Source organism: Salarias fasciatus, chromosome 20, assembly GCF_902148845.1.
Source record: "Salarias fasciatus chromosome 20, fSalaFa1.1, whole genome shotgun sequence".
NCBI lineage: Eukaryota > Metazoa > Chordata > Actinopteri > Blenniiformes > Blenniidae > Salarias > Salarias fasciatus.
The window spans coordinates 31,557,433-31,572,724 of NC_043764.1; the positions used below are offsets into that span (position 1 = coordinate 31,557,433).

Genomic DNA, 15,292 nt, shown 5'->3' on the forward strand with positions numbered 1-15,292 from the left:
GCTCTGGTTCACTGAAAATCCCGCCTCTCCCCCTGTGGACTTTAACTGACAGCGTACTTCACCCAATCAGTGCTTCAAAACAAATACGCTAGCTAGCATTAGCTCTTTAGCTCTAGCTTCTCCACACACAAAAACGTCTTTTCCTGTGAGAAACTCACCAAGCGCAGACCCTTCAGACCCTTCAGACCCTTCAGACTCTTGCTCTTGCTTGACTGTTGCTTTCAGACGATGGTCAAAGTTTATCCTCGAAATCGGAGTTACAAAAAGCAGCAACGCTGATTGCCGAGGGCCTGCGGGAGGGGGGCTCAGGGGAGCCATCTTCTCCGTGTGACATGAACATGGGAAACAGAGCGTTTTCACGGTGCGGGAGGGGCTGCCTCTCTGAGCAGCACAAACACTGGGAAAGCTTAAACACGCAGGCACAAAGGAAAAAACGCTTTGGGGGTGTTTTAGGTGAGAACATAACTGTATAACAAGGTTAAAACATACAAAAAGTGAATTTTGCATGATACAGCCCCTTTAACATATTTAAGCTCAGCAGCGATCTTCTCCCTCTCAGTATTGTACATACTAGGAAGTACAGTTTGCGAAAATATTTTTCGCGATGGTATGGTGTACCTCTTGTCGACTACTTTCATGAGGCGTTTAAACCCCGTGCGCTCCACTGTAGCTATAGGAGGTCAGGGGCCAAAAGTATAATCTGTTTTTCTGACCAAACCAACAAACGAAAAAGGAAAAAATGGCTCAATTTTCCTTTTTTTGTTTTCAACCAAAAAACGAAAAAAACGGTTTTTTCTTTCTCAATTCAAAACCAAAAACAAAACCAACACAAGCAAATTACGGCCGAATTTTGTTTTTTGGATTTCAATTTTTTGTTTTTTCGTTTCAGGTCTCAAAACGAATAAACGGAAGCACGTGACCCCTGACGTCACGGGTCAAATGGACTCCCTACCAAAATAAAAGCCTTACTAATAAATGGGCAATAAAAGACAAATTACGTTAAATAGCGTTTTTATTTTTGCACAGCATTTATTGCATACATTACTAGGCTTGTAATAATGTTGGAAAATAATAATAATTATTATTATTATTAACAACAATACTGCTACTACGACTACTATAACAATAATAATAATAATAATAATAATAATAATAATAATAATAATAATAATTACAGGTCTGCTGCCTGGCCTGCATACATCTAATTCGCATACGCGAGATCGTTAAGTGTTCACCTTTTCGATAAGTGTGACATGTCTGTTGATCATAAAATACGTGGGTCATTTTAACTTGGTGACAGGTCAGCTGCACGGCGGCGCTGATGAGAAACGTTTCCCTGTTTCGCCCAGGAGATGGCAGTGTGAGCCAATTTAGAAGAAAATCCAGTACTCAGTTGAGGGACTGACGGGGAGAACGCACTGGACGCGGAAGCGCCGCGCACACGGTAGCGCCGCGTGCACGGCGCTTCTGATCGCCTCCCATGTTAACCTATCTGACTGGCCGCACACAACGCGCACAGTGGCGCCGCACGCCCGCTCCGTTTCGTTCTATTTTTCACGTGAACCGCGAGCGCCGCAAGCGGCAACTGTTAAGCTGGATCAAGCAGATCGGACCAGACAGGAAGTCGGACACAGAAAAGGCAAGAGAATCCGGTCAATTTTCAAAATAAAATAAATTAAATGACGATTAGTTACGGTGCTGCTCGCCCATCTGGCACTGTTTCTAATCACAAGAGAGATGGACACACACACAAACAGACATGCACCTATGCACCCAATCAAACACACACACACACACACACACACAGCGACAGAGATTTGCGTGATGCAGAAAAAAAGAGGACAGGAGGAGAACAAGTCTCTCCACAGGTCACCAGAACACACACATCCATCCTGGCAGAGCCAGACAGAGGAAAACCGAGAGCAGACGGATCCAGCCGAGTGCAGTCGATGTTTGACCAGCACAGAGAGCGCAGGCAGCAGATAGCCTCCAATACGAACAGCCAAGCGCCTGCGCGGATACTTCGCGGCGCCTCCGCTACGCTTCTGTGTCCAGTGCGTTCGGGCCGTAAGGATCTTACAATGTTCATATTCTCCTATGGACAAACAGCGGCATGCTCCTCTTTCTTCTTTATTCCAGACTCGAAATGGTTCATAAAATTACACACAAATACTAAAGACAGCAACAAAACAGAAAAAGAGCACGACACATATAAACTAAATAAACACTCTCTCCAGTGTCTCCAGAGCACAGGAGTGTACCAGACACTGCTCTGCCCAGGTTTGACAGAAGCTTGAATAATTTTATCATCAGAGTCCATGAGTCGCTTAATAAACTTAAAAATAAAATTTCTAATAACAGCATTCAGTGTTCTGACAGCTACACCACAAGTATTGTTGTTAATAATAATAATAATAATAGTTATTATTATTGTTTTCCAACATTATTACAAGCCTAGTAGTGTATGCAATAAATGCTGTGCAAAAATAAAAACGCCATTTAACGTAATTCATCTTTTATTACCCATTGATGAGTAAGGCTTTTATTTTGGTAGGGAGTCCATTTGACCCGTGACTTCAGGGGTCACGTGCTTCCGTTTTTTCGTTTTTAGACCTGAAACGAAAAAACGAAACATTGAAATCCAAAAAACAAAATTCGGCCGTAATTTGCTTGTGTTGGTTTTGTTTTTGGTTTTGAATTGAGAAAGAAAAAACCGTTTTTTCGTTTTTTTGTTGAAAACGAAAAAAGGAAAATTGAGCAATTTTTTCCTTTTTCGTTTGTTGGTTTGGTCAGAAAAACAGATTATACTTTTGGCCCCTGACCTATAGGAGCTATATCCTTAGCTATGTGGTAAGCTATCGCATTTGTTATTTCTGTCCACCTCTTAGACGTTCTCTCGTATGGTGTCGCCCCCGCAAATGCCTCCGTTATGTCCCGCTGTCTGGGGGTGGCAGTTGACGAACCTTGCTTCTCGTGTCGGGCTTTTCGTGCGTCCTCAAATTTAACAGAATGGTTGTGCTGTAGGTGGTGGAAAAGGTTGGTCATGTTGCTGTGGGTGGCGATGATGGTTTTCAGACACACTTTGCATTTCGTGTTCTTTTGCTCAATGTCATCTTCGTGAAACCCAAAATATTTCCAAATGACAGATGTCGAATTTCTTTTCGGAACAAGCACAACAGGATCAACTTCGACTAACGTTTTGTCTACGGCCATATCAGCCGCTTCTGCATTTGAACCAGCAGCCATTTCCTCATCGTCTGTTTGTCTTCTTGTTCAGACTGGTTGGGTGGAGTCACGTGACTACACATGCTGTACCTCGTCTTAAAGGGAAAGAACATAGCCTGCTGGCACACACAGTCAAAACAGACAAAAAAAAGACTCTTTTTTTTTAATTAAATTACCGAATTTATTGATGTGGGAAAAATTACGTCGGTTATTGCAGTAAATGTCAGTAACGGTAAATTTTCGGTTTATCGCCCAGGCCTAGCTCGAGGCACTGCGCTCTCCGCCATTCGAACCGCTGACCTCAAGTGGGTGTCGATGAAGACCGCATTTCTCCTGGCACTGGCTTCGGCTGAACGTGTTGGGGAATTGCAGGCCCTCTCGGCCCATGAGTCCTGCTGTCGGTGGCGTCCGGATGGTTCGGGGGTTACTTTGTGGCCTAACCCCTCCTTTGTTCCTAAGGTGCCCTCGGCGGCTGCTGTGGGGCCACTGGACCTGGCCCGTTTTGACTCGGGTTCTTCCTGTGGACACCTTTGCCCTGTACGTGCTCTGTCCACCTACCTGCGGAGGACAGCGTCTATTAGGAGGTCTGACAGCCTTTTTGTGTGCTTTGCCGGGCCACGGGTGGGTCAGGCACTGTCTAAACAGCGGCTGTCACACTGGGTGGTGGGTGTCACCATGGAAGTCTTTGTGGTCAGCCGCTGCCTCCGGGGGTGAGGTGCCATTCCACCAGGAGCGTTTCCACCTCCTGGGCGGTGACGGCGGGGGTGCCGCTGGAGGCTGTGTGTGCCGCTGCGTCGTGGACGTCAGTCAACACCTTCGCCAGGTTCTACCGTGTCAACATGGCTGCTGCTCAACCACTGGACGGCGTTCTGCGCCAGCATCGCCCTTCAATTGACTGAGGTGGGTGCATGAGTGGGTCCATTGATTCCTCGGGACCTTGTTGACACTAGTCATCTGGTGTTTGAAGCACCGCCTCTGGCGGTCAGGAGGGATGAAATAGAATGAAAGTTACTTATGTAACTACGGTTCTATGAATCCCGGATGACCGCCAGAGCGTTCAGTCCCTCGAAATCCTTGAGAAGGTTCTTGGGACTGAGTCTCCGGTGTCACGTGACTTTATAGACTCACGTAGGTCACCGGAGGTCACCAGGTGACGTTGTTGTTATTTATTCTCGACATGTGCATACGCAAGAATGATCATTCAGTGCTTGAAGCACCGCCTCTGGCGGTCATCCGGGATTCATAGAACCGTAGTTGCATACGTAACTTTCGTTCGTGCTGTATGGATCATGGAATTATTGACACATGGAAAATAAATGGGTCACAGCACCCGAACGTGGAGAGAGAGCGGACCCTTTGATTGAAGCGCCGTGCGGGCACGCGTCCAAAACGATTCTCCCTCTACACCCTCAAGGAACTCAAAGTGTAGCAGCCCTATAGGGAAGGGAGAGGGCTCTACAGTATTGAAACTGATACCGCTGCTTTTGAAAGACACCGCCGGTTTACCTTCTTACCTTATTACCGCCCAACCCTAGCACCAACAGTTAATAATATTTGAAAAAATCCCACAATTCAGTGCGGTTCATGTAATTTGCTGTGCTTTTGCGTACACAGTCTTAATAATAGTGGTACTGTCCTTTTCCCATTTCATTTTCACATATTGTGTCAAATGTGTTTTTTTACTCATAAACCCTCTGTATCATCTGGATATGAGACCTTTTTTAGATTGAGCTCTGGAGGAATCTAGTATTTCCTTAAGCACTGGTTCCTGTACATCCAAAGGAAAACCTATTTCCTGATTAATGTAGTGGCGCACTTGCAAATATTTGTAGAACTCTTGTTTTTCCAACTTATTACTTTCCATGAGAGTTTGGAAATCTTTTATTACTCCTTTCTCTGTTAAAGAGAAATAAGTAGTTCTCCCTTTCTGTCTCAAATTCCGAAATCCCATATCATTTTTTTTGGACTTAAAGTCAGGGTCATGTGCACACCATCTCACAATCTTTAGCTTATCATGTAGTTTATATTCATCTTATGCATTTGACCAAGACTTTAATGATGACTCTAGCCATGGATTTTCAACCTCCTTCAGGACCTTACCAAAGTCTTTATTTCAGTATTGCCGGTAGTGGAGGTTCCGATATTAAAAGGACCTCAGTATCTTTCCATCATGCTTGATAGTTAGGATTACACAGGTTAATCACCGGTTTCATTTGGGCTGAATAAAAATAATCTTTTAAATTAGGTACAGCCATTCCCCCATTTTCCTTAGAAAGCTGTAACGTTTTGAAACTCATTCGTGGTTCTTTTCCCAGCCATATGAATCTAGAAATTATTTTTCCTCTTCCAAAAGTTGCTTTTTTATGATTTCAATAGGAAGAGCCTGAAACAAAAAAGGAATCGTGGCAGTATATTTATTTTCACTGACTTAATTCTCTGAGTTAGACTCATGAAGGGAGTGGCAGTCCATCTCTGAATATCTTGTTTGATTTTTGCCGCAAGGTCATCATGACTACATTTGAATATGGTTGTTATTTCTGTGGGAATAACGATTCTTAAGTCCTTTAAAGTGGTTTAAAGGTGCATTAAAGCTCGTGTCCGGAGTTTTGAAAGAGAGAGGGTTTTTTTTAATCCAAAGTCTCAGGCTCCGCCCTCCCTCTGCTTTCATGAGCCACCAAGCCACGCCCCTTTAATTGCGCACGCTATTATCTGTCAGGTGAAAATGAGAGCCTCTGAGTCCTGCAGCATTCTCCATGTTTAGCTGTTTACGGTGGATGTTCAGCAGACAGTGGATATATCCGAGGTGAGCGCGGCGGCTGCTGCAGAGCTAACTCTCCTCTGCCTGGGCGAGCGGCCGTGCTCTCTGGCTGCTCCACACTTTGATTGACAGCGCGAGAAGGCGGAAGCTCGAAATCTATTTGGCGGACGCTGACCAGCGCTTTTGCGGATAACATGGGGGTCTATGAGACGAAGGCGGGGCTCATAAATAAATGTTTATGTTGCTTTATGCTAATATTATATTGTAGTATTGAACCAGACTGACACATTTAAGCTCTGTTGAAAAATGATACATACGTTGGAAACAAACGGAAACTCCGGACACCAGCTTTAAGGAATTTGCACATTTTAAGCGAAACAGCGCCCCCTGCAGGCCTTGGGTGTAATGCAGCTTAGTGAAAAACTCCTGCCTGTGGCTCGCATGCACGGAAGAGTTGAACTCCTTCCTCGCTCTTTTAGTAGCGCTCGAGTAAAATGTAAGTTTCTTCTACCTGGTGGAGTCTGTGTGGAGCTGCAGTGCTAGAAGCCAGTCTGTTCTTACTTTCTGGAAGATCCTGCTCAGTTGTTGCTCTCTAAGCATCTGGCGGAGTAATGGCGGACAAAACGAAACCTAACAGCCGGAGCACGCATTACGTCATTCCTTTCAAATTCTCCCCTAAAAAATTCTGGTGCCGGACCGGTGTCGTGCCAAACAGTGATTCCCTGCCATAAAGTGATTTCCGGTCCGCGGACAGCTGACAGGCAACTGGACGTACATGACGCTATCAAACGCAAACACAAATAAACATCGTTGGATGATCAGAAATAAACTTGTTTGAGCCCGATTAAGACTGCTGCAGAGCCACAGAAGCTGCGCTTTTCAGCTGTCCGCGGACCGGAAATCACTTTATGGCAGAGAATCACTTTTTGGCACGACACCGGCACTGCAACTTTCAAGTGACAGTTTAGCGCTGTCAGAGGTTCTTGTAATGAATATGTCAGGGCACATTGTACACATCATTAAAAATGTGTAACATATTTATGGTGGAAAATAAGTATTTTTAAGGTTGTAAAACTCCTTAAAGGAATACTCCACCCAAAAAACGATTTGGCCTCATTTTCTACTCACCCTCATGCTGAGAAACACTCTGGAGCACTTTTTTGACGATTCAAATGCAGTTGGAGATGTTTTGGGATTTTCGTGGTCAACAAACAGGGACCGACAGCCCGACAGTTAAAAACGGTCCATAAAATCCACAAAACGTTCCCATTTTCCTTCATACTGCTTGTCCGCTGTAATCCAAGTGTCCTGAGCGCGTAACGTCCATAATTAATTCTTAACGAGGTCATTTAGTACATTTTAAGAGCCCAAACAGGTTTTTTGGGTGGAGTATTCCTTTAATGCACCTTTAAAGATTGATTACAGATATAAGTTAAGGGTGTAACAATTTGTTTTATTCTGACATTTATTGACTATATTTATTATTTCGTTTTCATTAGTTACAGACAAAAATATAGAATTTACATTATTTATAATGTTACATGTGGCATCATTGTGATCTGCTGTACAGTTTTTGTGGCCAACTGAGGGCCAATGTTGACAAGATAATCATTAAATGCATTTACTCTAGATCTAATATTTGTACTTTTACCATGATTATTGTACATATAGTCAGGAAAATATACTGACTTACATTTTTTATTTATGACATGGTTGAAAGTATTCCATAATCCTTTCATATTGCTTTTATTTTTCTCGATCAGTTCTTTATCTTTCCTACATTTCCTTAATATTGTTGTTAATTTGTTCTTATATCTCTTATACTTTGTTTCTGCCTCGGTCATTATGTTTCTCATAAATGATCGGTATCATTTGTCTGATCACTACTGGACAGTAATACCTGTTGTTTCTTAATTTTCTGGCAGTGGAACAATAAAGTTCTCAAGTTCAAATCAACAAGTACAAGTGGTGTCAATAGATTCTTTCACATGAGAGTGACGAAACTAAGACTGGCTGTAAATTATGTTCTGACAAAGTGTCAAGAGGAGGACATTGTACAAGGAGTCGGTACAACTCCAGCAACTTAATCAGCAACTTATCAGGATCTTACCTACATATAACTCAATCAGCAACTTATCAGTAACTCCATCAGCAGAGGCGTTCTGAGCAGCAGAGCCTGAACCATGCCGCTCAGCAGTTTAACTGCTCAGTGGAGCAGGAGGATTTATCCATGCTACATGCTACATGCTAACCATGTCTGCAGTCTGATGGACTCACTAACAGCTGGTCCCTCAGTCTACAGTCTCCAGCGACACACTGCGCTGTGAGGACTGTCCCTACAGTCACATCCCGGAGCTGACGGGGTGTTGGGGTGACGCAGCGTTGATGTCGAGGCTGAGGTGGTTCATGAAATTTGTAGCCTTCATGTATTTGTTGCTTATGGACTATAAATGACTCTTGATTGCATTTCATCAGTATCAATAATCACGATCAGCAAATCACTGAGGTTCAGTATTCCTCTTTTAAAAAGTGAATATTTGTGCATCCCCAGTTTACAAATTAAATATTTAGACGTTCATGTTAACATTTATTTTCTCTTATGAAGCACACTGCTCTGAGTCTTTGCTGTGGTTGGGTTAGGGTTAGGGTTAGTTAACTCAGTCGGTTCCTGCAGTTCAGATTCATCTGAGCGCTCTCGTTCATGAACGGGAAGTGTAGACAGATTACAAACTATAAACAAACTTTGTGGCCTTTTCTACAGGAAGCGTCAGCTCGGAGCAGGTAGAGAGGAAACGACCCAGTAACACCACGACTGCTGCTGACCTCTGACCTGACTGGTGGCCACGCCCCCTCTGAGGTCTTACATAACTCCACCTCCATTCATATAAACAGAAGAGGCGACAGGTTGACTTCCTGGAGTCAACCTGCAAAGTTACTGTTCAGAGTTTAATACGGAAGTGTGTGCTGCTGCGACGCGACGGCGTCCTCCAGCCTGCTGCCAGGGACCGTCACCCTCCTCACCCCCTTCAACACCGTCACCCTCCTCACCCCCTCACCACCCGTCACCCCCCGTCACCCCCCTGGCCCCCCTCACGCCACCCTGAAACCGTCAGCTGCTCAGCTTGCCTAGCGTGATTCTGACCCACTGCCAGCACTCTGACATGGAGGCGTGTGTGTGTGTGTGTGTGTGTGTGTGTGTGTGTGTGTGTGTGTGTGTGTGTGTGTGTGTGTGTGGTGAATGGCTGAATGTGTTCCCAGCCCTCCAGCGCAGGCGCACAGCCGGCCGGCTCCCGCCCCGCCCCCGTGCGGTGGAGCGGCTGTCCTCATGTAACCTCGCCCGGCGCTGTGCGACGGGGTAGGTGAGGACGGAGGGACTGGGGGGGGGGGGGGGGGGGGGGGGGGGGGGGGAAGGAGGGGGGTAAAGGAGAGCGGCGGCCGTGTCGCCTCTGCTCTGCTTTCTAACCTCCGCCTGCTCTCTCTCTCCGTCACATGCTTTCCTGGATTGTTTACTTGCAGCAGTTTGGTTCTCAGCCCCCCTCCCTCCTCCTCCTCCCCCTCCCCCCTCCCATCCAGCCTGTCTTACCCGCCCACTGTTTGGTTCCTGCTTATGTGGTGATAAGAGCGGAGCCGAAGACGGGACCGAGAGCCCAGCCAGGCCTTCTCACCAGACCGGCTCTTCTTTCTTGTTCTTGCAGTTGCGTCTTCAGATCCCGGAACCACAGTGAGTATTCGGCTCTGCAGGAGGAATACATAAACTGAAATGTTTGGAGCTGGCCTTTAGGGGATAGATGGAGGGACAGACCCTCCTCTCCTGCCCCCCCACCCTCAATCTGGCTCCGGAGAGCGGCGGACGTGCAGAGGAGATAGTATGCGATCGAGCCGAGAGATTTCTGGAAGCAAGCAGGCGTGCAGCAGTGGAAGAGGGAGGCAGGAAAAGACAAACCCACAGGAAGACGAGCTGCTCTGTGCAGGAATAAAACAGAAACACCACGGCTCCTCGCGCCGCTGTTTCAGCCGATACATTCAGGAGGAAACGCGTCTGATCCGTCCACAAACAGATTTCAGCTCAACAGGTTCACTGTAGCTCAGGCCAGAAGGTCAGGACGGACTCTGGAATTGACCTGCAGCCAATTTTTGCAGCCATTTTTACTGGTGTGTGTGTGCGCACGCACATGTGCATGTCAGACTACCTCAGTGAGGGCCAGTGTGGCGCGCAGGCTGGACGGCCTGTTGGAAAATGGTTGAAGTATGATTGAAAGGTGGAGATTCTGACTGTTGCAGAGAAAAGGTTGAGACAGAAATATCAGAAACACTTTGGGACGGTGAGTAAACACTGCTAAGAGAAACATCGAGAAAGTAAGAATCCAACGGGAAACCAAAAGGAACAGAACAGGGACTTCACCAAGGTCAGAGGTGAATCGACAGAACGGAGAGAAACTCAGAAGGTGAGTAAATCATGAAGGAAGCAGAGACTCTGAAGGAGGGCGACAGCAGAGCCGGGGCACGTCTTGGACACATTTAGAAATTTGGGTCACATTAGAATAAATCAGAAAGGTGTGAACTCATTGGTGGGATTCGCTGAGGGGGCGGAGCCTCACGGAGGAAGATCAGATCCGGTTCATAAAATCCTGACCCGGTTCCACCGTCCATGGAAGACCTGTTTTATCCTCCGAGACGGACGTGGAAGTGAGAGTGCCTTGAGCCGCCGAGGTCACGACCTCTGTCTGTCTGCACTCGACAAGTCTTCAAAGGTCACGACCTCTGTATCCTGGTTTAGTGACTGTCTGGCGGCGGATCACCAGAGCCGGTCCAGAAGGGATTTGGCTTCAGTCCAAATCTTCTTAACCAGACAACCTGACGTTTGAGACCCTTTCCGGCTGTTAACGAGTCTTTTAGGAGTCTAATCAATCTTCTTTACTGACAATCAGAAAACTCTAGAGAAAGATTCCTTCACTTCTGCTGGTTAGATAAAGAAAGCAGGTCGGTCTGCTCCTCACACTCCCTCTGAACACACTCTAGTTACAGTAAATAAAGTCTCTTCCAGCAGAGTGAACGGCACATCCCAGGTCCTGGCCTGAGAGAAGTCAGCCGACCTGCAGACGTGTGTGATCATCCAGAAAACACCCCGATCAGTGAGACCCGGGTTCCTCCACCACTCTCCACGTCTTCATCCTGTTTGCTTTGAAAGTGTTTCCTGGTGTTGACAGAGCTGCAGCCAGTAGAAACAGACGAATCACAACAGAAGGCTGAACGGAAAACACTGAGCATCACACCAACACATGATTTAGTATCTGAAGAAAAGCTCATCGCTCTTTCTCTGATAATAAAAACACTGAAGCAACAAACAACTGAAGATATTTCAAAATAAAGGAACCGTCAGACGGTCAGTAAAGAGTCTGGATAAACAGTTCAACCACAACCCGACAAGTTTCTCTGGACTTCAGCCTGAGTCTGGATCTGGACTGAAAGGTCGTCGTTGAAGCGTCACGGTTTCGCAGCAGGTCTCCGGTCCTGCAGGTCTCTGGTCCAGCAGGTCTCTGGTCCTGCAGGTCTCTGGTCCAGCAGGTCTCTGGTCCTGCAGGTCTCTGGTCCAGCAGGTCTCTGGTCCTGCAGGTCTCCGGTCCTGCAGGTCTCTGGTCCAGCAGGTCTCTGGTCCTGCAGGTCTCTGGTCCAGCAGGTCTCTGGTCCTGCAGGTCTCTGGTCCAGCAGGTCTCTGGTCCTGCAGGTCTCCGGTCCTGCAGGTCTCTGGTCTTGCAGGTCTCTGGTCCTGCAGGTCTCTGGTCCTGCAGGTCTCCGGTCCTGCAGGTCTCTGGTCCAGCAGGTCTCTGGTCCTGCAGGTCTCCGGTCCTGCAGGTCTCCGGTCCAGCAGGTCTCTGCTGTCTGGCTGAAGACAGAACCATCAGGTCCTGCTGAGGAGAAGCTCATCCTGGAGCTCTGAGGGAGAGCACTGAGCCTCATGAGCAACATCTGGACAGGAAATCAGCTGGAAGGGAAGTTTCAAAATAAAAATAAATAAACCTCCGAAACTACTGAACACTGGAATAAACACTGACTTTACTCTGATCTGCTGTAAAGAACTCGGTTAACTTCAGACGTCCGGCTCCCCTCCTCTCTACAGTGGTTCAGTCCGCCTGGTTAAAAACACCTGATGCTCTGGAGCACGGTTCAATTCCCCAGTCCAGCTCAGAGAGGAAGAGGAGAGAAAGAGAGCAAGGAAGGAAGAAAGAAAGCGAGAGAGGAGTCTGATTCCAGGTTGTTCAGTAGTTTCGTTAACAGGAAGTTCTTTCACCTTCACGTCTCGAGGTGTGATTCATTTGAAGCCTTCCAGTGAGGTGAACTAGTTCCCACTCTGGTCCCGTTCAGACGGACCTGTCCTCCTGGAAGGGGGGCGTCTCTCAGTTCTGAGTCCTGAACCAGAACGTTTTGACTCCACTGTTCAGTGAATGAAATCAGCCTGAAGACTCACTCTTCTCCAGACGCCGTCCTGGACCCCCATCAGACCTGGGGACTGGTCCTGGACCCCATCAGACCTGGGGACTGGTCCTGGACCCCCATCAGACCTGGGGACTGGTCCTGGACCGGTCCTGAACTGGTCCTGGACCGGTCCTGACCCTTGGTGTTCTGCTGTCTCTCTGCAGATGCTGCGTCTGACCTCGTCCCGGGTGGGCCGGGTCCTGGTCCACAGGGCCGCCGTGGCTCTGGGCTCCAGCGGCAGCGTGAGGACGGCCAGCCACGGACACGGTGAGGAAGACCGCTCTAGTCCTCTTCATCCTCCTTCGGCTTTATTTTGCTTTTCTCTCGCCGTGGGAGAAACGTCTGTTTTCACCGGAGGAGGGGAAGACTGAGACCAACTGCCGGAGGAATAAACAACCAGAGCCAGAAACTGGTTTTAGAAATCTGAAATGGACCAGATCACATTTATCTAGCTGTTGATGGATGGAAAACGTTTTTCTGGAGTCTCTGTGATGCTGCAGCCTCGTCAGGGTTTCATCAGAGGCTTTCTGGGACGGAGCAGGGTTAAAGGTGAAGCTGGAGTCATGTGACCGCAGAATTCCTGCTTTGAATCCTGTTCAGAGTTTATTTACCGCTATGAAGGAGAGGAACACATGATCACCGTTAATTCTTAAAATGATCTGAAGGAGATAAAACTGTGGCTGAATTCTCTGAAAAGAGGAAACGTCTTACTGTGATATTTTCATTTCTCACTGTTAAAAAAGAAAAGAATCTTTCTCGGGTGATTAAATGTCTGATCCCCGTCTCTGTTTGTTTCATGTCCTGACATGAGGTGACTGAGTCTGGACAGGGCAGCGCCTGGCTCCTGTCGCTGTGTCGCGGCTGTTTGTTTTTGCTGTTAATTGCGGCTGTTGTGGCGTTGGCCCGAGTAACAGGACTGATCAGCTGTTTCCGTCACACTGCAGGACTGGGTGATGTCTCCTTGATTCTGTGGGACCGGTTCAGTCCAGACGGTTTTCAAACAGCGATGCTGAGGTGTGTGTTGTTTCCAGCAGAGGTGTCTGACATGGCGGACATGTCCCAGCCTCAGTACTGGGACCGGGCCGACACCCCCCTGCCGGACAGGCCCTACAAGGACGTCCTGACCGCCGCCGACAAGAGCCTGAAGCAGAAGGAGAAGGGACCCTGGGGCCAGCTCAGCAAGGAGGAGAAGATCGCCTGTAGGCCTGGACACACACACACACACACACACACACACACACACACACACACACACTCTCTCTCTCTTCAGCTTTTATTCGTAAATCCCTTAACCTTCCCGTGTGTGTGTGTGTGCGCGCAGTGTACCGCCTGATGTTCCACCAGACCTACCCGGAGATGAAGCAGCGCTCGGACGAGTGGAAGACGGTCATGGGGGGCATCTTCATCTTCCTGGGCTTCACGGGTCTGGTGGTCTGGTGGCAGAGGGTCTACGGTAAACCGGCTCTAACCGCATTAGCTGCCTCTGCTCGTTTGAAGTCCGGAGCTCTGATGTCCCTCTCTGTTCTCCAGTCTACCCCGAGCGACCTTTGACCTTTGACGAGGACTGGCAGGCCAAGCAGCTGCAGCGGATGCTGGACATGAAGGTGAACCCCATCGAGGGCTTCGCCGCCAAGTGGGACTACGAGAAGCGGCAGTGGAAGTGAAGGGAGGGACGGTCTCTGGGGGCCGCCCTGAAGCCCCCCCCCCCCCCCCTCACAGAACCCCGTCCGTCCTGCAGACGCCTTTCAATAAAGATTTACACAGGAAGTTCGCCTTCCTCTTCACTGTCTGCCAGATGCTTTCATGTCTTCACACAAAGTTTTGTATTTGAAGAGAAACGTTCCTCTGGAGCTCTGACCTGAAAGCTCGGAGCCGGTCGGTGAAACCAGAAACGGGGCTGGAGGACTGAAGCCGGTGGGTAGAGGGAGGTTTGAAGATGCTGGAATTAAAGGACGGGTGAAGGAGGAAAAACTCCAATCGGCATGAAAACATTTTATAGCATCGTTTCAGTTCCAGCTTAATAGGTGGAATAATAATCCTTTATCACAGATTTAAAGAAAACGGAAAACATCACATTAACAGAATCTTCCTTCTTCAAACACTCCAGGTTTAACTACACTGCAGGTTACCGTTGAAACAAGAGCCTCATCTCCACTTCACAGATTGGCCTCCAGGGGGCGGTGTGTGTCTGTCCAGAGCCTTCATTGCCCTTTGTGTGTTTTCCTGTGATCAGACACCAATTTAAAAGTTGACCAATGGTTGAACCATCCACTGCAGTTTTAATGAAAACACTCCAGGTGAGATCCGTGGATCCAGCAGGGACTGAATCAAACCTTCACGCCAGATTAATCCTCAAAAACCTCATCCTCTAAATGTCTGATGGAAAAAAACACAGATACCGTGAACATTTAGCAAGCTGCTTCCAATTATGCCTCAGGCAGAAGATTCACCCTGCTGAAGGAAACAGGAAGTGAATCCTATGTTTATTTATCCGTGTTGTTCAGTGAGAGCTGATTCTCATGGACATGAAGCTTTAACAGCTGGTTGAACAGTTTCCTGACCTCCACGCAGCCTCTCTAAAGGAGCCAGTTCCATATTTAACATGTTCACACAAACATTCAATATCAAAGATTGGTGAGACTAGAATTAAAGAATTTAAAAACAAAGACAGAGACTGGATGAATCTTCCATCGTGGCTTTATTAGGTTCAATTTGTTTCAAATGTAACCGCGGTATTCTACAAACATACAGAGACCATTGGACGTGGCCGTTATCTTTGACTTTGTACCCAGCGGAAACGCACCGACGCCACTTTCAGTTCGGTGGTCAGAAAAA

General features: G+C 47.5%; 1 protein-coding gene across 4 annotated transcripts; it reads left to right on the forward strand.

Moving 5' to 3' along the window:
* Positions 1-9,459: 9,459 nt before the first annotated feature.
* On the forward strand, positions 9,460-14,240 carry cox4i2 (cytochrome c oxidase subunit 4I2). 4 transcript variants are annotated; one of them, XM_030117881.1, is made up of 5 exons: positions 9,460-9,704; positions 12,622-12,724; positions 13,489-13,656; positions 13,779-13,910; positions 13,988-14,239. In XM_030117881.1, the coding sequence occupies exons 2-5, from the start codon at positions 12,622-12,624 to the stop codon at positions 14,119-14,121; spliced, it is 537 nt and encodes a 178-aa protein (XP_029973741.1). In that variant the 5' UTR covers positions 9,460-9,704; the 3' UTR covers positions 14,122-14,239. The 4 variants fall into 4 exon arrangements, with proteins under 4 accessions (XP_029973741.1, XP_029973743.1, XP_029973742.1 ...); XM_030117883.1 differs by having other exon boundaries at positions 9,468-9,704; positions 13,492-13,656; positions 13,988-14,238; XM_030117882.1 differs by lacking the exon at positions 9,460-9,704 and adding an exon at positions 10,410-10,428 and having other exon boundaries at positions 13,988-14,240.
* Positions 14,241-15,292: the final 1,052 nt, after the last annotated feature.